Source organism: Poecilia reticulata, chromosome 23, assembly GCF_904066995.2.
Source record: "Poecilia reticulata chromosome 23, P_reticulata-male-v2, whole genome shotgun sequence".
NCBI lineage: Eukaryota > Metazoa > Chordata > Actinopteri > Cyprinodontiformes > Poeciliidae > Poecilia > Poecilia reticulata.
In genome coordinates this window covers 3993676-4021608 of record NC_088852.1, presented here as the reverse complement: position 1 = coordinate 4021608, position 27933 = coordinate 3993676, and the positions used below count along the sequence as shown (strand labels likewise).

Genomic DNA, 27933 nt, shown 5'->3' with positions numbered 1-27933 from the left:
TTTAATCTGAGATTAATCTCAGAATTCTGACTTTAATCTGAGATTAATCTCAGAATTCTGACTTTTTTCTCAGAATTCTGACTTTAATCTGAGATTAATCTCAGAATTCTGACCTTAATCTGAGATTAATCTCAGAATTCTGACTTTAATCTGAGATTAATCTCAGAATTCTGACTTTTTTCTCAGAATTCTGACTTTAATCTGAGATTAATCTCAGAATTCTGACCTTAATCTGAGATTAATCTCAGAATTCTGACCTTAATCTGAGATTAATCTCAGAATTCTGACCTTAATCTGAGATTAATATCAGAATTCTGACTTTTTTCTCAGAATTCTGACTTTAATCTGAGATTAATCTCAGAATTCTGACCTTAATCTGAGATTAATATCAGAATTCTGACTTTTTTCTCAGAATTCTGACTTTAATCTGAGATTAATCTCAGAATTCTGACCTTAATCTGAGATTAATCTCAGAATTCTGACCTTAATCTGAGATTAATCTCAGAATTCTGACTTTAATCTGAGATTAATCTCAGAATTCTGACTTTAATCTGAGATTAATCTCAGAATTCTGACTTTAATCTGAGATTAATCTCAGAATTCTGAGGTTAAAGTCAGAACTGTTTTATTTTATTTTTTTCCAGTGGCCCCAATCCTCCTCCGTATAAAATGAAGAAAAAACAGATCTAACTTAATATTATTGATACTTTAAGTGCCATTCTGTTATGGAAATCAAATAAAATGACTCCATGGATAATAAGAGAGATTTTATTGGTTTAAACCTGTGATATTATTTATACTATATATTGTATAAACTGCGTTTCCAGTGTCCCGGCGGAGCCTTCACTCCCGACATTCACACCACGAAGGAATTCCCAGATGATGTGGTGAACTTTGTCCGGAACCATCCGGTCATGTTCAACGCCATCTACCCGGTGGGACGGAGACCCCTGGTGGTCCGCACCGGCGCCAGCTACAGGTACACGGCGGTGGCGGTGGACCAGGTCATGGCTGCAGACGGGAACTACCAGGTGCTGTTCCTGGGAACAGGTGAGAACCGTGTGCAGCCATGTCACTTCCTGTCTTATTTGTTTAAAAATAAAAATGAGGTGATATAAGCCCATTGTACTTAGTCCTGCATAGGTTATAACAATATTAAATTTTAATCCTACTCAGTTCGCATTAAATCACTCTAATGTTTCCCTGAGAGGAAATATCTTTAAAAATGTAAAAGCATTCAGCATTCTTTAACTCACACTAGCAACATTTCACCTTAAATTACATTTTCAGATTCAGTTACAAACATTTTTACTCTCATATATAAAATATGGCATCTAACCTACAAATGATTAATAAGAAACCCATTTAATTTGTTTATGCTTATGTGCAACAAAAGCATTTTAAATAAGTCTCGTGTCACTAAATAACTGTTTTCGCTCAGTTGTTTTATATGTAACTGATTGCTGAGTGCAGGCCTGTTGCACCCGCCGGTTATCAGATGAACAGATAGAAAAGCTCACAGCATGCAGATTGTGCTGCAGCTGAGCTGATAGAGGAATAGATGTGCATTGATTATTTGTACCGATTCACTCGGGTCAATCAGGTCATTCTGGCCTGTTTTCAACAAATGCGTAAAGCCTCAAACAAAAACAAACTTTTAAATTGAGTTAAACCTGTGAGTTAACTCAGAAATACTTTATATAATGTCAAATTAGAATGTTTTTCATTAATATTTAAATTAAAAATCATGTATGGTTTGTTCATAAAGTTCATCCTTTTATTCTTTTGCAGCTATGTCTTTGTTACTGTTGTAAAAATCTTCATTGTTTGCCTTTATTTTTAAAATTCTGACTTCTGCAGAGACTAGTAGACTATTATTTCACACTGAAATATGTGTTTTCTTTTACATTAACTCTAAGTTTCTAGTACCTTTTAGTCAGTAATAGTAAAAAAAATAAATAAAAATAAATTCCTCATAAGCGGCTTTTCTAAAAACACAATTTCACAATTGCTGTGTTTCCATTAAACAAGAAACACAAAATCACAAGTGAATATGTTTGTTCATGCAATAAGTCATTAATGAACATAATTCTCCAATTACTTCCTGTCGTAGAAAACGAGGTTCAAAAGTTGAACATTTTTTACTTTTGAGACTTTTTCCTGAATATTTCTGAGGTTAATTTCATTTATTTAAATTTTTCAGCCTCAGAAATGAAAGTTTTTCTAGAAATATTTTGAGATTAATTTCAAAATTAATAAAAAATCACAAGTGAATACATTTGTTTATGCAATAAGTAATTAATAAACATGATTCTCCAACTAGTTCCTGTCATAGAAAAATGGTTTCTGTTGCAGTTTTGTTAAATGAACCAATTTCGACATCCAAAAAAAAAAAGAAACGCCTCATCCTATTGGAAAAAATAAAATATTTTTGACATTACCGTGTTTCCATATTATTGTCGAAATGATAAAACCACCTGAAACTGCAACAATATCAACTGTGAAGAGAGGATATAAGTGAGAGAGTTTATAAAAGACACTTGAATTAGAGCATGAAAGCATTTTGGAAATAAAAATAATTAGTGAGCAGCAGATTCAGCAGAGAAAGACGGAAGAAAAACAACAGGAGCAACTTAAAATCTCCATAAGCAACACAAGAATCTAAATGACTAATAGTGATTCATCAGAGGCTTGATGACTCAAAACGCTGCATAATCATGTACATTTTCCCAGAGGGACACAAAATGCAAATGTGAAGTTGTAACTCAGGAAGATGAAGAAGCCGATTCATTAATTAGGCGGTCAGAGTTTGAACAGAGGCCTGCGTCTCTCTGTCTGTCTACAAACCACCTAGCTTGTATTTGCATGCGGAGCATATGGAGCGTTTATTTTCTTTTGAGTGTAAATTAGCATCGGGCTGCGGAGAGCGGCGGCTCCGGTGCAGCTGCTGGTGTCTGTGGATCCGCCGCTCTGATGTTTGGATTCCTGAAGAGAAGCCAGCGCCGGCTGAGTCAGGCAGGAGGAGGAGTAGGAAGAGGAGGAAGAGGAGGAGGAAGTGGTGGTCTTATCAGAGGCTCACAGGAGCTGATGATGATGATGCTGGTGCTCAGCTTCCTCCTACGTAGCCTGATGATGATGATGATGATGATGATGATGATGATGGGGGGAGGGGGGGTGGATGCTGAGTCCTGACCTCTTTGGTACCAGATCAGGAGATTCCAGTTTATTCCCGTTTTAAACGCAGTCTGGGAATTTGATCAAAATGTTTTACAGAATAAAAGAGGAAAAGAAAATAGTGTGGAAATAAATATACATCCATCCTTCATCCATCCATCCATCCATCCACCAACCATCATCCATCCATCCATCCATCCATCCACCAACCATCATCCATCCATCCTCCCATCCATCCATCCATCCATCCACCAACCATCATCCATCCATCCTCCCATCCATCCACCAACCATCCATCCATCCACCAACCAACCAACCATCCATCTGTCCATCTTCCCATCCATCTTTTTATCCATCCATAATCCATCTTTTTGTTCATCTATCCATCCATCCTCCCATCCATCCACCAACCAACCAACCATCCATCCATCCTCCCATCCATCCATCCATCCTCCCATCCATCCATCCATCCATCCACCAACCAACCAACCAATCATCCATCTGTATATCTTCCCATCCATCTTTTTATCCATCCATCATCCATCTTTTTGTTCATCCATCCATCCATCCATCCATCCATCCATCCATCCATCCATCCATCCATCCACCAACCAACCAACCAATCATCCATCTGTATATCTTCCCATCCATCTTTTTATCCATCCATCATCCATCTTTTTGTTCATCCATCCATCCATCCATCCATCCATCCTCCATCTATCCATCCGTCCACCATCCATCCATTCTCTGCATCATGAACCTTTTGTATTAAACACATCGACTCAAAAAAAGTGAAACATCTGAAACTTTGAACCAGATCAAATCTGAAATGAACCAAACGTTCTGAGCCTCTGATGGTCTGAATAAATCCTCTGGTAAAAGTGAATCAGCCCTACAACAGTTTCACCTTTGAGCTGTTTCTGTTTTTAGATGACCCTCTGCTCCTCTCTCTCCTCAGACAAAGGGACGATCCAGAAGGTGATCGTTCTGCCTAGCAACCGGTCCCTGCATGGCGACCTGGTCCTGGAGGAGCTGGAAGTGTTTAAGGTCTGAACTCCCGCCCGCCCGCCTGCCTCTTGTCTGTCCTGAAAATCAAACGCAGAGCGGTGACGGGTTCAGGTTGGCACCGCTGAGGCTGATGCAGCACAGCCTGCTGGGAAACACGCTGGCACAGACAGACAGACGTCTGGCTGCTACCCTGACTGACCCTTTGCACATGTTGCTTTATCCTGGCTGAAATCTGCACCGACGCTCCGGCTCCTTTGATCCCCGACGCCACCTGGGCTGCAGCGCTCTATGGAATCTGCTCTGAAAACACTCAGGATATTTCTTCAAGGAAACCAGGAGAAATTGATTTTAGATTTCATTTCTGTTGTTGCGCTAAAATAATCTCAGCAGTTGGAAATAACGGTGCCAATTGTTTTAAATTTAGTTTAATGGCTGCTTTCAAAAATCAGGTTGTAAGTAAAGAGGCTTTTTATGTATTTTACCTAGTTAATTTGAACTTTTTTGTTGTTTTTCATCCAGAATCAAGCTCCTGTCACAAATTTGAGAATCTCGTCCAAAAAAGTAAGGAACCCAAAAACCGTTTTTTGTTTATTTTGAGTTTAGTTTGAAGCGTTGTTTTACAACGGCATAAAAGAATACATTTCCACCAGAAGACCCAGAGATTTTTAGATTAGTTTCATAAATTTTGAAAAGTTTTCTGACTTTAAAAAGTTTAAGATTTTACTTTTGAAATTCTGAAATTTCCAAGTAGTTTTTTTTATTTTATTTCTTATATTAATTCCAAAATTTCTGCATTTTTTCGAGCAAATTTTAAAAATTTCAACCTGAGAAATTACCTTTTTTTTCTAGAATAATTTTTAGATTTTTTTTCTAGCAAATTTCAACTTTTCAAAATCCGACATCTCCAAGTTTTTTGAGAACATTTCTGAGATTAATCACAAAATTTGACTTTTTTCTTGCAAGTTTCATCTTTTCAAACTCAGAAAATTTTCTACAACATTTTTGGCAAGAATTGATTTCTATCTGTAACGACCCTAATATGGTGTCGTATCATTTCATTTCTCACCATGTGTAATTGGTGAGAAGTGAAAATCTTCTGGGGAAAAGCCTAAAAGCAAAGGAAATAATAGTTTCAGCACTCTGCCTCATTCTGCCGTCACTTATTAAGACAGAGGACTGACATCTCAACTGTCTGCTTTTGCAGCAACAGCTGTACGTCAGCTCTGAGTTCGGGGTCTCCCAGGTCTCCCTGCACCGTTGCCACGCCTACGGCTCGGCCTGCGCAGACTGCTGCCTCGCCAGGGACCCCTACTGCGCCTGGGACGGGCTGAGCTGCTCGCGCTTCTACCCCACCGGGAAAAGGTAGAGACGGCTTCAGGCTCTGCAGCTCCGGATAACGTATCCAGGGAAGCAGCTTTTCTGACGCTGACGAGGTTCAAAGGAGCAAAAGATGAAAATATTACACAAAAACATGAGTCATGTTTGTGTTTTTTGTTTATTAATCAGGATTAGATTTATTCAGCAAGTTCAACAAAAACCAAAATTGATTTTTTTTTGTAAGTATATATGGAAGACACAACTGGAAAAGAATAATCAAAAGTGAGGAAAAAAATTTGAATATTGATGAAAAATGTCAGAATTTAGAGAAAAAAAGTGTGAATTTAAAATAAAAAATCTGAATATTTAGAGGTCAGAATTCTGAGAAAAAGAAACCAGAATATTGAGAACCAGGTCGAAATGTTGAGAAAAAAGTTAGAATATTGAACATTTTGAGAAAAAGTCATATTTCCTTATTCCTCTAAGTTTTTTTCCATAGATGTGTCTGCATGTAAAGTGGTTTTACAAAAGAAAACTGAGATGTTGGTGGAGCATAATTACATTATCAGAGCAGAATTAGTCCACAGGTTCACACAGTAGAGTCACTAACTTCATTGTATTTCACTGGAAGTTTCTTCTATGGAGCACAATTAGTGTGTAATTGTAAAGAAAATATTTAATGGATTTAAAAACTTTTTACAAATAAAAATGTGAAAAGTATGACTAATATTTGCATTCTCTGAATCCAAAGAAACTCAAAAGTCACTTAATTAGTTATTACAGTTCAAAAACATTCCCACAGCCTGATGCTGCCAAACCACAGACGGACTTCTTCCTGCTTCAATTTGTAACCTAAAATTTCCCAAAAGTCTGTGATTACAAAGTGACAAAATGTGTAAAAGTTAAAGGATTGTGGACAGGTTTGCTGGGTGTTTTTATAACTTTTTTATTGAGAATATTGTAATTAATAAGTACAACAAATATGAAATCAATGAGCGGTCCAGACTGCGGTCAGCAGCTGATGCATAATCTACTCAATAATAGAACAAGCTGTCCTCATGATCCATCAGCGCACACTTGATGTCACAAATTCCTCATTTCCGTTCCCTTCCTGCCCAGACGTAACACAGAGCGTCAGGAATGAGCGACCTCCAAACGAACGCCCCTGCGGTCTCTGTGAGGCCCAGCTGCTCGTCTCCGGACCGCTCAGCCGGTCCCGGGTCCAGTTCAGTTTGGACCCGGAACAAAAAGCTCAACTTTCTGTGTGTTTTTTATTTTTTTTTTCTGCTCTGAAATGTGTCAGCTGCTCCTTCTGCCAAGCTGTTCCGCATGAGAGCGCCACTCGGCTGAACAACATGGTCACATTTTCCTCATGTCGTTCTGGCACCGAAACCTCCTACCACAGAACCGGGGGATTTTCATTACTGTGTATTTTCACTGTGAGTTATGTGTTATATTCATATTGTTTGGTTTTTTTACAGGAGAAGCAGGAGGCAGGATATAATGCACGGAAACCCACTCACTCAGTGTAGAGGATTCAACTTAAAAGGTATTAAAACAGCTGCTATGAGGTCACTTTTACACTTAAATTGTAAATAAATCTGGTTTTCTGGCTAATTTAAACCACACAAGGACAAATCAGCAAGCCTTAGCTAATTTATTTATTTTTTATCGTCACACAGTCTTCAATCGACGGACAGAAACAGTTTTGTTATCGTCTTCCCGGCAATTTATAAGCCTACTAATGTGGAGGGTTTTATTCATCTGATTGTGTTTTGTACGGAACCCCATAAGGGACATGGGGGATTTATTTTCTTTTGTGTAATCTTGCTAATGTACAACAGCACATGGTGGATAGAAACAAAAGAAAGAGTAAATTTACACCAGAAAGCTCAGATTTATCTCAGAAGTTTTCTAGAAACAACTTGGAAATCTGAGCTCAAAGTTGAAAATTTATGACTTTTGAAACTTTGAAATTTTCCAGAAAAACGTGGAAACTTCAAAGTTCATTTCCAAGAAAAACCGACAAATTTCCATGATTGAAGCTCAAAAATTCCCTTGTTTTTCTAGAAAACTTTCTAGAAGATCTCAAAATTGTCGTTTTCTGGTGGAAATTTACACTTTCTTTTTTCTATCTACGTTGACCTTAATACGCCGTCGTAGAAATATTGCATCCCATCCAGCCGATTATTAACATATTTAATAATCGGCTCATCTTGAATACTTAGTCTTGCTACAACATAAAGTTTTCAATGTATGTTAATGTCTTGTTTGTAAAATGTATTTAAATTTTGTCCTGTTTCTTTGTTTAAACGCACCACAAAAAAAATGCTGGAGCAGAACAGTTCAAACATTTGCTTTCCATTCCTAATCTGAACGTAAACATCACAGAAACGTTTTGAAGATGGAAAAGAAAAACAGAAAACATCCAAACTATTTGGATTATCTTTGAGTTATTTTTATGGGGTAATATCGCCTTGTAATAAGATAATAAATAATAAGAAATTACGTAACAAAATCAGACTTCAAAATGTAATAAAACATAATAAAAACTGTATTACGTAATAATCAAGGTAAAGTGTAATAAGTGTATTTTGCAATGCTTTCTGCTGTTTTTATATGTACTATTCTTATTTTTAGTAATAATGTGGTTTATTCTGTAATAAGTAATCACAAACTGTGTTCATCTTCATCCCTGTACCTCTAATAACAAACATGTTTTGGATCCTATGCGCATTTAAATTGAACTTTTAGTCATTTTGTTCCTTTTCAGACTCATAACCAGAATCCTCTGTATTAACCTGAAGCTGTTCAAGTCAAAACTGTTAAAATGTATTTCTTTTGGTTATTACATAATGATGTTTTATTACAACGCTACATAATGCAGCATTTCACTCCACCTGACAGTTCTGGTTAATAAACACAAACATGTAGCTAATTAATTGGTTTTCAACCAGTTTTCTGCACAAAAGAGTTAAATAAAAGAAATACATTTTGATTGAGGAAATGTTATTATCACTTTGACTTTATACAAAACAGACCAAGCTGCATTTGCTAATTTATTGCAAAAGAAAATCGTTTTTTACCAGTTATGCTTTTTATAAAAATAAAATCTGCACAAATGTCTCGCTCTTCATCCCGATAAACAGCTGCAGAGAATCTGCTCCCAGGTGTTTCCCCCCCGTTTCCATGAAGAGTTTGGGGAATGAGCCATATGGGCGTAATCACCAATTAGCCACAACTCTGTCACCACTCCAGCTTTTTGATTGAGGCATTTAAATGCAAGCAGAGCGGCATGATGGGAAACCGAGTTGGTTTGAAACTTCGAAGGGATTACTTTGCGCTCAAATGGGGGTTTAAGCTGAGCTGCATGTCAACATCTCTGAGTCTCCAGTCAGATTTCCTGCTTCTTCTTCTTCTGACTCGGAGTGTGTGTGTGTGCTTATCAGCTTACAGGAACGCCGCGGAGATGGTGCAGTATGGCGTGAAAAACAACACCACCTTCCTGGAGTGCGTTCCAAAGTCTCCTCAGGCGTCCATTCGCTGGATCATTCAGAGGGACAACGACAGGAGGAAAGAGGTCAGTCTGACGTTTGAAGTCGACGGTCGGCGTTCCTTTATGGAGCCCTAAAGGCTGTTTAATATGTGCCTGATTAAATATCCTCTGTCTGATCTTCAGATTCAATCAACGTTATTAACACAACATCGCAGTTTCACTCAATGACGTGGTATCTGATACATATTTGGCCCTCCTTAGATCAATCCATCAGTCGATTAAGTTTGTTTATAAAGCACAATTCAGCAACAAGGCAGCTCAAAGTGCTTTACGTCATAAACACAAAAGATACAGAAGACATCACATAGTCAAGAATTGAGAAAACCAATAAACATTACATTTTGTCAAGTGCCATCAATATGTTGGTCATTATGGCTCAAAAATCAACTCTAACCATGTAGGTTTTTGTCAGTGTTTCAGCTGTTTTGCAGTTTTCTGGAGGTTTGTTCTGGATTTGTGGTGCAAATCTGGTAGGAATTGTTTGAATGTTCAAATAATCTCTAACTCCATGCTGTCTCTGTGTAATAATAATCTGAGTTATTTTGATTTAAGAAGCATTTCTATCGGAAAAATGCTTACACCCAGCTGTGATTTGTATTATTCATATAATTTATTAGTTTTCTGGTGTAGATTTAAAGAAGCAAGACTATTTTTTAGAAGATACTGCATCTAAATCAGTAGAAACTGTTTTTAGAAGATACTGCTTCTAAAACAGTTTCCAAAATCACCAACTTATATTCCAGGCTTTTGTCAAAAAGCATAAAGTATCACTCAAGTTTTCTGCTTCATGTGTTCTAATTAATCTTCTTTCCTCGTCTTTTTATGGATCAGACCTTTAGAATGAAGGATTCCTGCTTTAGCATCAGAGAGTCTACATGGTACCCCACTTTGATGCCCAAGTGTCCATCTGGGCATTTATTTCTGTGCATCAGTTTGCAAATCAGACCCTCATTAGCCTAGTTGGAGAGCAAGTTTAAGTTTTTTTTTTGGCAACTAGAACTAAAATGCATAAGCATCAGGAGGGAATTATGTAGCGTTGAACCGAGAACTGTCAGAATATGTGACAGAAAATGACTGAATATAAAGATTATTAGATGTAATAATTTAAAGGTGATTCTTATGTCATTTTTACTTCTAATAAATTACCAATATGTAACCAAAAGCTTCATTAAAGTCAATCAAATGTAATTTTATCTTTGAAAAGCATTAATGGAGCCTCCTGCACAACCAACAATAATGCAACAAGTGGTTTCTGGATGGTGAGTCAACAACAAAACACTTGTCTTTTTCCAGCAGCTGCTGAAATAGCATAATAACCACTGACATGCCGCCACAGTGCGACTTAACGAACAGGAGGTTTTTGAAACGGCTCTTTTTCCAGACACCAAAAAACGTGAAGGTATCGCCAGAACAACTGGGTGTTGTTTGGTTTTGGGGGGGTTTCCAATTGCTTGACTAGACTTAATGATGAGACATATTGCTAGACAATAAATTGTTCCAGAAGTTCCTCCGATAATTGATAATGTTGTTGTTTTAAGACCATTTTCAAGTAATATCTTGGTAATAATGCAAGAACAAATTCTCAAAGATCAATAAACTTTAAATTTTAGTTTAAAATTTAAATTTAACACTGAAACTAGAAGACATTGTTAATATCTAAAAATAAATAAAGAAAACAACAAATAAGTTGAATTAATAAGCCTCGGTAAGCAAAATTGTCTTTCAAAAAAAGGGACTAGTTGAGACCAAAACACCAGAATTTTATCAACCAGTTTTGATAGAAAGAGAGAAAAACATTAAATCAGTGCTTTAATTTATCAGGTGCACTGCAAAAAGAATCATACCAAGTATTTTTTGTCTAATTTCTACTTTAAATATTTGAGTAAACTTGAATTAAGACAAAACTAATTAAAAAATATCTTTTCAGCAAGATATAGAAGCTTGTTTTAAGTAAATAATTCCTTAATATTGGTGAAAATGTTCTTGTTGCATTGACAGATAAATGTACTTATAACAAGACAATTTCCCATGTTGTAAGTGAAATACTGGAGCAAGCACTTTCTCACCAATATTAAGGACTTATTTACTTTAAAAAGCTTCTAAATTTTTAGTTTTGTCTTATTTCAAATGTAATAAGATATTTGCACCAGAAACCAGATTAGACATATTTGGTAATATTTGGTATTTTTGCAGCAATTAATTGATTATTGTGCAAATGTTCAAAAAGTGAATTCTGCATGTTTGTGTGTTTGCAGGTGAAGCTGAACGATCGGGTCCTCTCCACTGAGCACGGCCTCCTGATCCGCTCCGTCCAGCAGTCCGACCGCGGCCTCTACTACTGCCTGACCACCGAGAACGGCTTCAAGCGCACCGTGGCCAAGATCCGCCTGCATGTGCTGAGCGACGCCATGGTGAGCGTTCTGGCGGACAAGCAGCAGGCGCCCTGGGCCCGCGCCGCGCACCCCAAAGCCCTGCTGGCCGCCTTCAGCCCCGCCGAGAACTTGGCCGTTCAGCAGTACTGCAAAGAGAGGAAGGACTTCCAGAAGCTCCAGCAGAGGCAGCAGCAGCCGCCGCCGCTGCCCGGGCCCCTCAGGGGGGACCTGGCCAAACTGAGGCCCCTATTGGACCGGAGGAAGAGCCGCAACAGACGCAATCACCTCCCTGAGGTGTGACGCATGACAGCAGCAGCAGCAGCAGAAACTGCCACACACGCCTCCCTCCGCTCATCTGCCCTTCAAAGCGGCTCCAGACCCGCTGCGGACGTCAAAACACAACCAGAAGGTTGGTTCGGGGAGATTTAATCCCACAAAATCCATTTCTCACATGAGGTAATGCGACCAGATGGCTGTGAGTTTTCAACCACGAGTTTTTGGTTTGCTTTGATCGTCACAACCCGATAGGAAGCGGACGTGCTGCGACTTCCTCCGATAAACTCTGCGCTCAGAGGATCACTCACCTTAAATACAGCTGCTTTAATACGTTTATTGGACCTTCATCTATTGCTGTTGTAATTGAAAAAGGTTGAGAAGACACATGGATGCATTTTAGGATTAGAAATATCCAAATATGAGATCACACTTTGCTTTTATTTCTCTGTTCCTGATGCTACAATCATAGTTATTATAAATATTTACAGCCCCAACTTTGGCTTTTTCTCTCCTGGTAAAAATCTATAAAACGTCCTCGTTAATCACATTGAAAAACTGCAGCAAAACCCATTCACTCCAACGAGGTTTCCAGGATTTCTGGAAGAGAAACGAGCCCACAGCATTACAGATCCTCCACCGTGCTGAACTGTCAGTTTGGTTTTCATTCTTTTATATTTAAACTCTGCTCCACTGTGGATCACTTTAAGGTTTAAAAGGTACTTTGGAGACTCCAACATAGCGTTAAAAAGTAAAGTTTAAAGTTAAAATAAACCTTCAGTGAAATTTATTTCCAAATAACTGTTGAAGATGTCATTAACTACAATAAAAACAATTTCTAATTTGGAGTTTTTCATGATACATTTCTATACGTTTTGTTTAAAAACCCAGCATATTGTTTGGATTGTTAGGTTGTTTTTTTTTAGAGTATCAACAAATACCAAAAATTTGAAATATCACATTTTTCAAGAGCAGTATTTGTGATTACTGCTAAAATAACCTAAAAAAAGGAGGAAGAAATGGATTTTATCGTCACTTTTATCACAAAATATTGGTAAAACCTAAAATCCATATCGCCCAATGCTAATTATTTTTGTACATTTTTCAGTTCCAAATAATGATTTTGCAATAATAAAAGCATTTGTTAACAGCTTTTTACCCACATAAATGTTTGTTGCACATCATAACGAGATGGCGCCTCAAATTTTGAATGTCATGCAAAGTGGAGCAAAACATAAAAACCAATTAGGAAATCTGACTCGCCAAAAACAGCAAATGTATAATCTGTGCTACAAATCGATTCTTTTAACTATTTGTTTTGCACAGGAGGTCCACCACTGTTACCAAGCTGCAAATCTCTTCATTTCTTCCATATTTCTGTCTAAAAAAAATGATCCAGCTGTCATCTGATGGTCTGTTGATCTGAGTCTGGGTTCAGTTTAAAAAAACTGAACCCAGCTGTTCACTGTTTCAGTGAACAGCTTGGAGGTGAGGAGTTAAGGCCGTGTCGCTCAGACATAGTGAGGTAGTCTGGTTAGACATTTTGCATTTGTGAAATTTTTTTTTCAACCTATAGATGATGTAGATAGAAAATATTGCTTTTGTACAAAGTATTTTATGTGTCTTTAATATTTTAAATTAATATTCTTGACAAGTTTGGTCAAAATTGTTTTGTTATTTTGTACATAACTTTGGTGTTATTTACCAGCTATGACCGCATCTGCGATTTCAGAAGATTTCAAAGCAGCATGCATGTTCCCTCATTCAGTCTCTGCTTTACATGTCAGACTTTTTCATTTCAACTCTGCATAATTTTATTGTCATGAATTCTATGTATTTGTATTTATTAATGTTGTAGCCTGAATAAATCTGTTCAAGTGAAGCTCAGCTTTATAGAAACGCAAACAGCTAATCGCTTATATTAGCTTAAAATGTAGATTACAAAGACGCCGTCCGTCCATCACCTAAGTAAAATTAATACTTAATTTCCTAAACGCACATGAATGCCTCTTTCGATGTAATGTCTTAAAAACATTGCTTTAAAATCAGCTTGAGAGGTTCTGGTTTCAAGAAACTGATTTGTCAGTGAAAAATTTAAAATAAATCGATTTATTTTACAAGATTTTCAATCTTTTAAGAGCTGCATTTCTACTGAAGACATCAGAACACAAAACGAACAAAATTATGTCACTTTATAAGTCATTATTTTGTTTCAGCTGTATTTTTCAGACACTGGACCGTGGGCTATTTGAGGCTCAGTAATCACAAATGTCTCTGAAATGTAACTCCAAATGTAACTAAAATAAATCTGAAAATATTCAAAAGAAAGTGTAGTTTGGGAAACTAAAATTGGTGCAATACTACTTGACTCAACCGGCTGCCAATGTAGGAGTGTCATTTATTTTCCTTGGCACTGATTGGCTGAACCACCTGCTTGGAGCTTGACTGCCTGGCAACCTCTAAGCCAATAGAATGAAAGCGTTATACTGGTGCGTTTGTTTCCTTCTAGTGAGTGTGCCTGTGGCAACCTATCTACCTATCCATGATGGATAAGTTTATAGAGATGGATGGATGGATGGATGGATGGATGGATGGATGGATGGATGGATGGAAAGCTGAGGTCATTGTTTCTCTAGTTGCTACAATCGATAGTAGCCACACAGATATGGGGAAATTTTTCTGCCATAATCCAAGAGCATTTTCCAAGACTGAAAATGTGTGCTCTCAAATTATGGCAAAAAAATAATTCCCCCATATCATAACTTCTGTTTGGTCTTAATCAAAACATGCAACCTCAACGTGACGTTTTATTAGTGTATAACTTGAATTTCAGGTGAACAACTGACTAAAGGGCATTTCAAATCAATAAAACCAACTAATGATCTCATGATCTTTATCAGCCCTTACCAATTATAGTCACGACTGCATTAAATAAAACACAAGACAAGTCATGAAAACGTTGTTTCTGACTTTTATTCATTTTGAACACACTAGTTTAGCAAACTATATGCACATTTACGCTTCTACCTTTCAGTCATAGGGCGTCAAATAAACCCATTTCTCTCTGCCTGGAGACATAAAGGGTTTACCTGACAGCTGAGGGGGGTTTCTAATTCTCCCTCAAGAAATCCCTGATTCAGTTCATGTTACAGTGTTTCAAATCAAAACAAGAATTGGCAAAGAAATTCAGCTCTCCTGAGCGGTTAAAAAAATCACAGTATTCCTCCCTTTTTCAAATAAAAGGAGATCTGACATTATAAATAAGACATGATTGCAAAAAAATTGCAAGTCTATATCAAAAAGGGTTGATGTCGCCTGGCGGTTTGAATGCACTGTGGTTATATGCGCAACAAACTGGTGAGCCTGCGATTTACTACGCAAGCTCCTTTTTGTTATGGCTCCTCCGCACAATAAAGAAACCAAGAAGACACAGGAGGAAGACGCCAATACCGACACCCAGGAGCACCTGCTGTATGATCTCCAGCATCTGGATACGAGAAATGAGCTCCTTCTTGAACATCTCTGCCGTTTCATCATCCAGCGTCGCTGTCTGTTTGAAAACAGAACGGAAGACGATTACTGATTCACGTCACCTTCCGATTCTGTCAAGTTACACCCACAAACTTCAAAGTACGTTGTGCAAATTTTCTTTACCTCGTTTAGCCAAACAAGAGGGAACAGGGTGTAGTCCTTTACTTTCTTGAGCACCCTGCAAAGAAAGAGCTCGTCGATTCATGTCCAGAGTATAATTTGTCAGTGCATGCATTTTTAAGACCGTCTGTATACGTTTTTGCTGTTTAAAAGAAACTCGAGACGTTCATTGCACTCAATTTTGCTGCTGCAGCAACTCTTATCTCCTAACGTGTAAAACTCTCTGAAGCTGCTTCCCTCTAAATGCCCCGTTCCTGCTTTTAGCATTACATTTTCCCCATCATTTCCCATCTGATTCACAAAGCAAACACACGCATCCTGTTTGGGAAGTGCAAGCAATTTTGCACTCTCTCTGAGTCGGATTGCAGCCGTCCTGGCACAGTCTCACTCTGACCCGATCCAACAAACAGCAGGCAGAGAGAAAGAGATAAATGTTCTCTCACAGCAGCATACAAGGACAAGGTGCAGAGACACGCCTTGAAACTGCAAGGAGGACAACAGTTGTGATTCTTGTGGGAATCGTGTTCAGGGTGAACACCTTGGACAAAATGAGAATATTTTTGGAAATGTGTTTACTTAGGTGGTATTTTGTATTGAATCTTGGATGCGCTGGACATTAGAGAGGCACCGAGCCTTAAACCAGTCACTGCATTACAGTGGATTAGAGTTGGTGGCCATCGTTACTTCCAAACGAGGACAAAAAACCCAAATGAGAAGTATGAGTCAACCGGGAATGTCGGAATATTTAGAGTTTGGCTAACGTAGGTCCCATTCATACCTTCAAGTACTGATTCTGAACTTAACTTTACCCTTTTAACACCCATTGGACACATCTTGCTGAACTGTAGGCAAAACATATTACTGGGCTTCAGCAGGGGGTAGTTTTTCTCAGAAATGTTGAATCTATTCAGTAGGATAGCATTACCATAAGCGCAAATCTTTTGTTTGGCTATGCGTCTGAAAGAGCTGGCCACCAATTACACAGACATTGAGCCTCGCTAACCAGTGGTGGAATGACACAACCATTAATTACCTCTTGTCTAAAACGGCATGCTGTGTCCATGCTTTCACAAACTAAATATAATCATTTCTCAGAAATGTTGATGCTATCGAATGGCATAGCACAAATCTTTTGCTTGGTCTTGCACCTTGAAGAGTTGGCCGCTAACTACACAGGATCAAAAGATTGGCTTACACCTTTAGGAAGTCTACACAAAATTTGGCAAGCCAAAATGTCAAGCATGGACTATCCCGTGCCAAGTTTGACCTTAGCTACAACGCAAGAGGTATGTCCGACTAGCTGATTTGAAATTAAAGAGGGTTGCAGCAAGAAGGTTCTGGGTTCGATTCCCGGCCCCGGTCTTTCTGCATGGAGTTTGCATGTTCTCCCTGTGCATGCGTGGGTTTTCTCCGGATACTCCGGTTTCCTCCCACAGTACAAAAACATGACTGTCTAGTTAATTGTGTGTGTGTGTGTGTGTGTGCGTGCGTGCGTGCGTGCGTGCGTGCGTGCGAGCGTCCTGTGTGTCTCTGTGTTGCCCTGCGACAGACTGGCGACCTGTCCAGGGTGACCCCGCCTCTTGCCCGGAACATTAGCTGGAGACGGGCACCAGCAACCCTCCTGACCCCACTGAGGGACAAGGGTGTAAAGAAAATGGATGGATGGATGGATGGATGGACAATGATACTGGAGTTTGAAAACATCAACAGCATCCTCTTGACAAGTTAAGACTCTGTACGTCTGTCAGTCTTTGCATAAAGAGGGAGAGCTTCAAATGTCCTTTAGCTTCATCTACCGTAACGCTGGCATTGATCCGGTATGGCAACGAAAGAGCTTAGCCAAATATCAAAGCCCTCTGTTTACAAGTTTGACTACAACCCAACCCTGAGTTATAGTGATAAGATATGGAATTTAATGAGATACCAGATACTAATGCATCTAAAATTTTTATCTTCTCTTGATTAGCAAGGTCAGCCTTAGAGATAAGGTAAGGAGTGAAGTTGCTGTTTTCAAAGGAGTCAGTTGAAGTGGTGCTATTATGTGCTGAAAATCCCATTTGGAGGTTTTCAGAAGGAACAATCTCCTTTCTAGGCAAAAACTACCTTAGTATTTCCTTTTATCCTTATAAACTTGATGCTCTGAGCCCTACAGACTGCAGTCTTGTTCATGCATTGTATTTCTGAGAATCATGGGACCTAAAAGGATATTTTTGATACAAATATAGCATGATGCAAATCTTTTTTAGGGTGATTACATTATGTAAATACTGATAAGGTTGGTACACAAACTCATCTAGTGCCTCTACTCGGAGTGTTGTAAAGAAGAGGATTGGAAAAAAGCTTTCCCAACTTCCTGGATACCAAACACAAAATTAAACCTTTCCCAAAATTGTTGAAGAAAATAAAGCACCAACTCACGTGATGACTTTTGATGGTCCGTACATCATGTTCACTTGAATTCTCTTGGCAAAGTTCAGAGTAAACCCAGAGGTCTGGTGGGAAAACAAAAACAATCTCATCTTAAAATTAACCACTGATCTTCCAAAGATAAAACAAGAAAAGCTGATCGGTGACTTCCTCGTACAGGTTCAACATCCAGAAAGGTTTTGTGATGCTCTTCATGGGGGTTTAAGCCAAGCACATCGGTCCGCAGTGATGGACTGCCATGCAGGAAGTGGGGCAGTGAGATATAAATAGGCCTCCCTGTTCAGAAACATAAAGCTAAATATTAAATGTCAGATTGAAATTAGATGGATTGGCTGGTTTTTGGTATTTTCTAAAGTAACTAACCTTGCTGACAGGCACTGATATCCAGCACGCCGGCCAGTGTGCAATTTTTGGTGGTCTTCATGTTTGAGCAGAAGCATTTGTTGTCTGGATTGACCTCAGGGGAGGCCAGAGTCAATGCGTGAAGTGAGAATCGGTACACATCGATTCCTTTCAGATTCATAGTCCTCTCATAGCTGGCTGACACAGACCTGAAGTCACAAGAACCAGAGGGACTGTTCCAGATTCCACAACCATTTCAAACACAACTTCTCTGAAAAGCTCTGACCTAGTTGACTAGTGTGAGAGGAAAATGTAAAAGTTTAGCCTGAATGCCCAACATAACAGATCGGATGAGTGGCTCCAGCTACAGCAGAACATTAATCACCTGCAGATGTCTGAGGAGAAGAAAAAGAGCGGATCCTTCTTGTTCACAAAGGGAGGGAAGGAGGAAGCATCTAAGGAAGAGCAGAAAGAAAACGTGGTCATAGAGATGCAACATGGAGTCTAGTTTTTGTTTTGACTGATGTAACATACCTGTCCCATTAAGCATATCACAGTATTCATCATTCCAGAAACTTAAGCTCCTATGGCACAAAACATAAATTATACATATAAATTTTTACTTACTTTTTTAATATACGCTTATGTACATTATGCCTACGTTGTTTGTTGACAATGTATGGGATAAAATAGGGCTACATCAACTCGAATCTTAAAATAAGCTGATCTGCATGTCTGTGGTTGTCTCCATTGGTCATAGGATTGGACATTTAGAAAATAAATTTGCTCAATGGAAACAAAAAAATTATATAATAAAAAAGAACTTTATATATATATATTTTTAAAAGTGCTACATATGGTGTTTCCTTTGGTTACGTTTGGCAAAACTGCAGTTTAAACACCTTTTCCCGCTTCCCACAAGTCACATGATCAACAACCGGATGTTGACATTGACGCAAACCACGAAGAAGAAGAAGAAAACCGTAAGTAGTTGAATGATAATGGTGCGACATGTTTTTTAATTACTTATCGTGTGTGAACAAACGTATTCACGTTTGATTTTAGTAACGGATCGTATTTAATTAAAACACTGCAACTGCGTTATTGTTTTTTCCACATTAGCAGAATATCGACAAAGTTTTGCTCATAATAGTAATAAAAATACAGCTATTCTAACCTAATTATTAGATTTCCTATGCAGAATCTAACGCAGTGGTCTCAAACTACTGATGAAACGCATTTATTTGCGTCTTTGCTTCAGCACACCTGGCTCCAATATTAGCTCATTAGCAGAGCTCCGTAGAGCTTGACTGCATGCTAGCAAGGCAGTTTTGCCATTTCATTGAACCGTGTAGGACAAGGACAAAAGGTTGCAGGAATGTCACTGATGTAAAGTATGTGGCATCACTTTGGCTTGCACACTTTATAGCAATTTTACACTGGACATTTCTGTTCAATTTGGTTACATGAAAACTTCCGTGGACAGGAAATGGTAGCCTTAAATAGACTGACTTGCTTTCTTTCCACTTGTCGATCTTTCCCACGTTTGCGATGTCATCTTTCCCAGTGAAGACATCGTAAGGACCATCGTATGTGTTATTGTACTGAGAGGAAGAAAAAAAAACATTTGTATTTTCTCTGCAATTAATAATTTAGCCTGCAATACCAAGAACCTGGAAAATTTCTCTCCAGAACCTACAAGTTATTTCTGACAACCTGATTGAAACTTGCTTGTTTATTTGCTGGAACTAAATCTGTTCTTCCCTTTAAATTTAACAACCAATTTTTAAGAACTCAACTTTTTTTTTATCTCAGAATTTGGCCAAATATTTTCAGGAACTTACCAATTACTTAACCTGAACTTCCCAGAATTGGTCAGGAACTTTCTGTGAAATTTTATTTGATCTGACCAAGTTTTATTTTGGAAATTACCAGGTATTTTTTCACCAAATGTTCTCCAAACTTGCCTGTTACTTTTTTCCAGCTCCGATTCAGCGAGTTTTTGGAAGGCATCCCAGGAAAATACAAGTTTTAAGGGAAAGTTGTTTGGAAACTAACAGTAGCTTTGCATTTCTAGCAACTTTCTCCAGATTTTTTTTTCTTATTTCTAGGTCTTTACTCACATCTAAGAAGAAGCCCACATCTCCTCTCAGTATGGGATCTGTGTATCCCCAAAGCAGCTCTTTGACTGTGCGGCGCTGAAATAAGGAAGAGTTGGTGGTCTTTATCAGCGTCTCCACGATGGAATGCAACTCTGTTGGAATCGCTGAATAAGCTCCCTGAAAAACCAAGAAAAATGAGAAAAATGACCCCAATTTGGAAAAGCAGTTCATAGAAACAGATCTTGTTATACAAGGCAATATGACTCGCAAATATACACATTTTGATCCAAAGCTGTTGTGCACACAGAGGTATTTGTTCCCCTGAGAGATAAATCTGAAAATAATCTTTTATGACTCTGATGCTCGAAGGGAACAAGCAGAGACTCCTGCTTATTATTGGAGGCTTATTAAAGTTTGAAGAAAGGGCACGCTCCGTCAATAAAAACAAAAATGTTTGCATTGATCAATTACCACCTCTGATTTATTAAAATGTACATGCGAGCAATTCAATGCTCTATTGGAGGACCAATTCACCACTGAAAACAGTGAAACTATTTTTGGATGGGATTAAAACCACCTTAGGTTTTTTTTTCTCTCATTTTGGACAAAACCAAACCAGAGCGGAGAGGAAACTTATCCAGAAAGCCTTTCTTGCAGGGAGCTTAATTGTGGGAAAAAGAAGGCGAGGTGGAATAAAGCGTAACAAGGTCCACTCTGTGAGACGCAATAGATAAATGGATCAAAGAGCAGATGGATAACAAGGGTTCAAATTCGCTTTTAGATTAATATTTTAGTCTAACCCTCGTCTGTTCTGCTGAAGTTGTCGTCAATAAAAGCAGCTGTCGAAGATAAAAGATCAAAATTGATCCTCCCGCAGTTGTAAACACCTTCTGTTGTTGTTTTTGTGTCCGTCAGCGACTGATCCTCAACATTTTTGTCTAGCAAAACTAAGGATTCAATACTATTTGTATAAAATAAACCAATAACCAGCAGGGTTTGTTGTACGATTAGTTTTGACTGACAGCTGTGGTGCCTCAGTCTGGTTTGTTAATTAAAGTACACAACCCCAGTTTTGCCCACTTAACCGTCTACAGTCATAAAATGGAAACGTTGAATCTTGTACTATCAGAAACACAATTATTACTACATATTAAAGCTTTAAGGTTTTGTTTGCTCATGATACAACATACACAATTATGAGAACATCTGCACACTTACTCTCAATAGTTGGGTGTTCAAAGTGTGGCTTGGGGGCCATTTTTGGCCCTTTTTATTAATTTTGTGTGGCCCCTGACTGCAATTCAAAAATGGCACAAATTTCTTTTTATGGTGAGATTTTCCATGGCAAGTTTATATCTTAAACTGTAGTTAGCCTTTTAAATTCATTTCTTTGGATAGATAAAAAAAATAATAATTATACACCTAAAAAATGGAAAATAATAAGCTCAAAAAAGTTAAATAACTGTAAAAATTAAGCCAAACGTAAAATGTTGCATTGTATTTATTGTTGTGCGTAAAAAAGAGAACTAATAACATTTTAGTGTTTTTTTTATTGGGGGAAAAACAAAATGTTGTCCCCTGAATACTTTCAACTTTGGTAATTTTGACCCAAAATGTTTGGACACCACTGATTTCTGTTCAGGTAGACACCGACTGACCCTTCAAAAAAATCCTTCTATTTCAAATATCAGAGTGGAACAAGCTTCATATGCTTCTGGAAAGAAAACAGTTTGCATAGCAACAAGATAAACTTGAATCCTCTTGGCAACGTTTGTTACGTTTCCAATTGATTTAAACATTTTGTCTAATGGTCCTAGTTGTCTTTTTGTCTCAAATATATATTGTTGCACCTAAATAAGTCTATGGAAGACAATTAGTGCCACTGAAAAACAAAAAAACTTTAATCTTCTGAGCTCAAAAGTCATAAAAATAGTCAGATTTTTAATTTCAGTGGCCCTAAACCTCTTTCGTATATTAGAATTAACCGTCACAATTATATATATATATATATATATATATATATATATATATATATATATATAAAAAAAGAGACAATTTCTGTGATTAATCGTGTTATTTTTTCTTGGATGCTTCCAGTCTTTTCATCACACACCAAGAAGATAGTCACTTTTTCAAAACTCTTTGTACACACACTGTCAGATGTCATAAAAGCCAGAAATCACCTTTAAAACGAGTGTTAGCAGACCAAAGCAGTCCGCCGCAAGTCCACACATCTTGCTTTGGCGTTTCTTCTGACAGTCTCCAAAATCAAAGAGACATTGCGTATTCGTGGCAGAGCTGCATAAAATTAGGAATAAAAACATACTTACAGCCACCGCCACGTTGAGCGTGGTGATTTTGTCTTCTTCTGTTCCCACTGACATGGACGGCTCAAAGATGGCACCGTTTGGCAGCAGGAAGGAGACGGTGTGATTGAGGTGGAACGTGATGTTGTCTCTTGCGAGATATCTTGTCCTAAAAGTAGAAATAGTCAGAAAACATTTCTTCAAGTCCTCCTGAAGAGATGTGTTCAAAGACAGAGAGGTAACGAGTAAAGCTCACATGTAGGTATATGGTCCTTTTTCCATCACTACTGGTGTGGCGCCGTATTCCACAACCTCCAGCGGATTCGTCAGCTCGAAGAGCCAGAACTGCCGATACACCTTTGCCCCTGCAGCCACCCAGTTCTCGTACGCCGTCGTCCCCGGCTCAATGACGGCTTCCTGCACCCCGCAGACACACAGACAAGCTATTTTTAACATGCCTCAAGACTGCCAGCAGGCCAGCATCTCCACTGACACATTAAAAAAAAGAAAAAAAGGTGGATGCTCTCTTTTAAAGGGAATCGGATAGATGTCGCCTGAAAAACCTCCTCTGAAACACTCGCAGATGGTGATCTTCAGATGGATCAGCTGTGTGGAAACTCGAGTCATATTTGGCTTGTTTTGCAGTTTGAAGCCGCTTTCGAAATAGCATACGCCTGATCTCTATTTTCTCCTGATTCACCTTGATCTCCACACACACACACTCACGCACACACACACACTCACTCTCTGACACGCTCTGTCACTCCCTACCCTCTAAAGTCAGGGTGAAACTGAACTCCATACCTTCTCCACAGTCCCCTGAATGATGATGTCTCCCACGGGGAAGAGGATGCCTCCCAGGACGGCCACCAGTGCCCCAACCACGGCTCCGGCGATCAGCCCGCACCTTCTGTTACAGCAGCCCATGGCGGTGTGCGTTTGCCTCCTTCCTCTACGTGTGCCTGTCTCTTGGCTGCCTGTTCTCCTGTCTCTGTGTGTGGCGTGTGCTGCAGCTTGACTGCGTTTGTGTTCCAGGCAGCGGGAGGAAAGCGGCACAGGCAGGGCTGTACCATTGGAGGGGCTGACGGAGCCGCTGAGGCCAGGTAAAGGTGCACACACCCCCCTGGCTGAGGGCCAGGAAAACCCTTCATTTACAGTATGTATTACAGTATGTAATGGCGCGGTGGGTTCAAGGGTCACTCCAGGTATCAGACCCGGTTATAACAACCTCATCAGACTTCGTAGAAAGATTCAAAAGGGAAGAGTAGCTTATCGACTTTGCTGATAAGCAAAGACTTGATTGCTGACATTTAATTTTTATACCAGCTGGAAATGTACAGCTCTTGAAAAAACTGAGAGCACTGCACTGAACTCTATGGAAACCTGCTTATTCCAACAAATACTGATTCCTGAACTCTTCCTGAGTTAAAACATTGGTTTTGTTTCTAAATAAATATGAAATTGTTTTCTTTGCATTATTTGACATCTGAAAGCAAAGCATCTTTTTTTGGTATTTTGACCATTTCTCATTTTCTGCAAATAAATACTAACTTTGTGCAGAGCCATGTTGTCAGTAGTTCATAGAATAAAAGAACAATGTTTTTGTTTTAAAGCAGGTTTTGAATTTCTTACAAAGCATTTTTAGAATAGCGGCAATCAAGGTGGCAGTATGTTGTAGTTAAGATGTTAAATTAGTTCTGGTTTTGTCGACTTTCCTTCATTTTTGGTAATTGAAGCGTTTCATGTTTGTGTTCTTATTCCCTCTGGAATAAAGAATTTTTGCTCTCTCTGTTTTTACTTTCAAAAGTTCTTTAGATGTGGCACCAAAGTATCGTTTTAACAAATGGAAGCAACTGATTTGCATCTGAAAAACTCAAATAACACCTGAACTTTGACCCCAAATCCCATATGGAGGAGGAAGTTCAAACCATGTCTTTCATCGATCGTATCCCCAACTCCAGCATCTCCCTGCCCAGCTTTCTGATCATATGACCAGACGGATATTTAAAGAGGAGCAGCAAAGCAAATGATGTGGATTAGCATTGCTTGCTAACAACTGATAGTTTCATCCAGGAGATGTTACTGGGGATTATCATCTCTGCTACCTGAGAGTGTAGCTATTAGCATGTAAAACATGCGACTGTGATGCAGCTTCAGTCTTTGGTCAGAGGCATCTTTAGATTCGTTGTGAGACTGACTGCTTACAGAGATCTGTTCTGATATTTGGAATAAATGACGTATTGTTTTAATTGCACAATACGTCAAAGTATAGCACAGCTAGAATCCTACAAAGACATGTCATCCACCTAAATTGACAGGAAACAGGAGCATTAATCAAAGAAGCAGTCATGAGGGTGATGGTGACTCTTGAGGAGCTGCAGATGTCAACAGCTCAGGTAGGATTACCTGTATAATGAATACTTTACAAGGCATAATCCAATTTATCTTGTTCATTATTTATTCTGCCTCTTGACCTTTATTTTCTTGCCTCCTGCCTCAGTTTACAACAGACTGGAAAGTAAAAAGCCACTAAATGGATAATTACATTTTCAGTCTCTTGTCAAAAAACCCCCTAACTATGACCGCGGTTCAGTCGTCATATGAGTGATAATGAAGTGAAATGTGTTTATGGTAATCCATCCTTATCAGGAAACGTTCCTATTGAGAAATGATTGCACGTGAGGTTTTTGGAGCCTGATAAGAAGAAATGAAATCTTGTGTTTGTGAGCACGAGCTCGGCCAATAACGCTGATTCTGATTCTTATTATGCTGTTGCAATCCACGTGGTTCCACTGTTTTTATTGCCTTCTATCTCTCAGCATAAATAATGACTGGTTGTGTAACACTTCTGTGCTTTCCGGCACCCGATTAAAACTTAAAGGCATGTCTTTGCTTAAGACAGAGAGCTGACCTATCGTTTCCCATAATGCATCTGCATTGTGTGTTTTAGAGAGAAAGTAGACACAAAAGCGAATGTTTTTTTTGTGAGTTGTAAACCCTTTACAGAAAAAGATGTTGCAGTCGCCCATTGAACAAGAAACAAGCCCACAGCATCACAGAACCTCCACTGTACCTATCAGCTAGCATTAAGTTAAAATCCCAGCTGCATTTTGTTGAGTCCATTCACCAGTCATGTGCTCATGTCTTTCCCATTTTGAAGAGCATCCAATTGCCATTTTCTAGAAACTCTGAGGACATTCTTTAAGTAAATTTAATACATTACAGTTATTAGGTGTGTAAGTAGTAAGTATGAGTTAATTAAATAAATGTAAAAGTTGGATTTTTCTTCTTTTTTTTTAGTGTGATTATGCTGAAGCAATAAAAACCTAATTTATTTTCAGTGTTTTTACTTTTATAAGTCCGTTTTATGCAGCCATTATTTACTGGCTCCAGAGCAAACCCATGTAAGTAGCATTCAATGACCACTAGAGGGCAGCATCATATTTCCCCTCATCACTCCACCTCTGTTAAAACTCTGTTTCAACAAACAGCCTTGCAGATGGTATTAGCCGCACTTGACTGCATTATTTACTTCGCATAGAAAATGTCAGCAGAGGAGACAGAACTTTATTTTTCTTGCTCTGCCTGATTATTGATCAATCATCATTATTAGATCAGTTTTAGTACTTTTGTGATGTTTACATTCGAACATAGTTGATTTATCGCTTACATATAGGGAACTTAAGCAGTTCTGCACAAATGTGGCCAACAGTTTTAAAGCCATGCTTCAACCTGAGCTTCAGTTTGGACGGCCGCTGTGAAGTGGCGGGGTGTGTCCACTGGAGGGCAGCACCGCCTCGTTTCTTCACTGCTGCCCGGTGATTGTGGCTGAAAGCTCAGTTTGTTCAAACACACAACCTTGTTGAACAGTGTGAATCTCACCTGACTGACTCTCGTATTTGTCCTGCCAGCAAAGATTTCTCTTCGCCAGATTCAGTCCGTCTCCAGCGGACTGTGTGATTCATTGCTAATGTGACGCTCACAGAGTGAGCAAGCTTATGCTGAATTATAAACCAATCACTCTTATTATATATTTAAATCAGAGACAAATGTTTTTACCTTTCCATTAAGTGATTTTAATCACTTCTAAACACAGCAGAAAGAAGAATCAAGCTAATCAAGTCTAGTTTTCCTTGAGATTAAAAGAAGAGGCAGTGTAATCAATGATTAAATCCATCTTTAATGAAATTAAGATTGACTCACTAATGGCTAATAAAGTAAGAACAACTAAAACGATCACAGTGATACTACACTAATGCCACAGATTAAACAGCAATCTTGTAGCTCAGCAATGAACCCTTAAATGTTGTCTAACTTGTTAAAGTCTAAGATTTATCAAGAGTTTATCAGTCTCTTGTTTATTTTCCAGGCGTATCATGTGATTTTACAGCACAGTCAAGTAACTATGTTACCTTTAGTTGTTACAAAAAATGCTATATTTCAGATATGACAGAAAATTGGGCCTCTGTCTCTTTAAGAAAAAACTCCTGCTCTTACCGAAACTCCGCCTTCAGGAAGTTGTCACAGTATGGCTCCTGTATGAGTTCAGTAGAGGCCACCAGATGTTTGCTAATTGCTGCTGGCTAGGCTGAAGGAGCTGAGCGGAGGAGTTGCAGGGATTGGCTGCTCTGTGAGGCGTAAGCACGGTAGCTTGGAAACTGCAGTTCTGAGGAGGAGCTGCGCCTTGAAGGCGGGGCTAGGTCCACCCAGGTGTTTTGAATAGTTGAATGGTTGCCATGGAGATTCTCAAACATGTGTAAAAGAATCAAGGCAACACTCCAAGCATGTTTTTGATGAGAGAATAGCATTAAACATGATCTAAAACTAAAAATAAAAAAAATTGTAAGTCAAGATTATTATTTTAACAATTTATATATATGTATTTTTTATTAATAATATAACTTTTACATTCTAATAAAAAGGTTATTTTCTGTTGCAATTTCACACAACATAGCTACAGCTTCAAAAACAGTTGAGAACAAAATAAACTCAGATCTGTTTTTCTGTAAACAGAAGTAAGTTCTTTTGAATTCAAATCCAGTTTGCTGTGTCCTCTGTTAGCACAGTAGATAAATGAGATGGTTCAATCAACAGCTGTGTTTTGTCTTCCTGCAAACCTACAGGAGTTTTGTGTGTGTGTGTGTGTGTGTGTGTGTGTGTGTGTGTGTGTGTGTGTGTGTGTGTGTGTGTGTGTGTGTGTGTGTGTGTGTGTGTGTGTACAACAGAGGGGAAGCACTCAACCAGTCTAAAACAAAAAGGTCAACGTGCCATATTTGCATTTTTTTCTCATCTGGTCACGTTTGAAATTAATACAATGCTTCAATTTTTGGGAGAAAAGTCTAGAAGTTAAACAGTAACGACCAGAGACTGCCAAAGCTTATTATTCATGCTTGACTTAGTTTAAC

General features: G+C 38.6%; 2 protein-coding genes across 3 annotated transcripts in view; one reads left to right on the top strand and one right to left on the bottom strand.

The window, feature by feature from the left end:
• Nucleotides 1-13829, top strand: part of sema3c (sema domain, immunoglobulin domain (Ig), short basic domain, secreted, (semaphorin) 3C) — a 49713-nt gene extending 35884 nt beyond the window's left edge. For both annotated transcript variants that reach the window (XM_081604224.1, XM_081604223.1), the window contains exons 12-18: nt 828-1050; nt 4133-4221; nt 4702-4743; nt 5387-5544; nt 6981-7048; nt 8949-9079; nt 11311-13829. In XM_081604224.1, the coding sequence (XP_081460350.1) occupies nt 828-1050; nt 4133-4221; nt 4702-4743; nt 5387-5544; nt 6981-7048; nt 8949-9079; nt 11311-11727 (1128 nt within the window). In that variant the 3' untranslated portion in view covers nt 11728-13829. The remainder of the gene's footprint in view (nt 1-827; nt 1051-4132; nt 4222-4701; nt 4744-5386; nt 5545-6980; nt 7049-8948; nt 9080-11310) is intronic.
• An 826-nt stretch (nt 13830-14655) lies between these two features.
• On the bottom strand, nt 14656-23659 carry cd36 (CD36 molecule (CD36 blood group)). The gene is made up of 12 exons (XM_081604225.1): nt 23333-23659; nt 22785-22945; nt 22553-22697; nt 20244-20399; nt 19633-19724; nt 18655-18704; nt 18506-18575; nt 18142-18329; nt 17936-18054; nt 17770-17843; nt 15355-15409; nt 14656-15250 (listed from the first exon to the last, which is right to left on the bottom strand). The coding sequence occupies exons 1-12, from the start codon at nt 23453-23455 to the stop codon at nt 15074-15076; spliced, it is 1410 nt and encodes a 469-aa protein (XP_081460351.1). The 5' UTR covers nt 23456-23659; the 3' UTR covers nt 14656-15073.
• Nucleotides 23660-27933: the final 4274 nt, after the last annotated feature.

What these genes read in the sequence shown, in the direction of transcription:
- cd36 (XM_081604225.1), bottom strand. Translation starts at nt 23,455, where the DNA reads ATGGGCTGCTGTAACAGAAGGTGCGGGCTGATCGCCGGAGCCGTGGTT. An exon ending in AAAGGACCATATACCTACAT is followed by an intron (nt 22,698 to 22,784) that starts GTGAGCTTTACT and finishes TTCTACTTTTAG; the next exon opens with GACAAGATATCTCGCAAGAG. An exon ending in GACAAGTGGAAAGAAAGCAA is followed by an intron (nt 18,705 to 19,632) that starts GTCAGTCTATTT and finishes TTTGTGCCATAG; the next exon opens with GAGCTTAAGTTTCTGGAATG.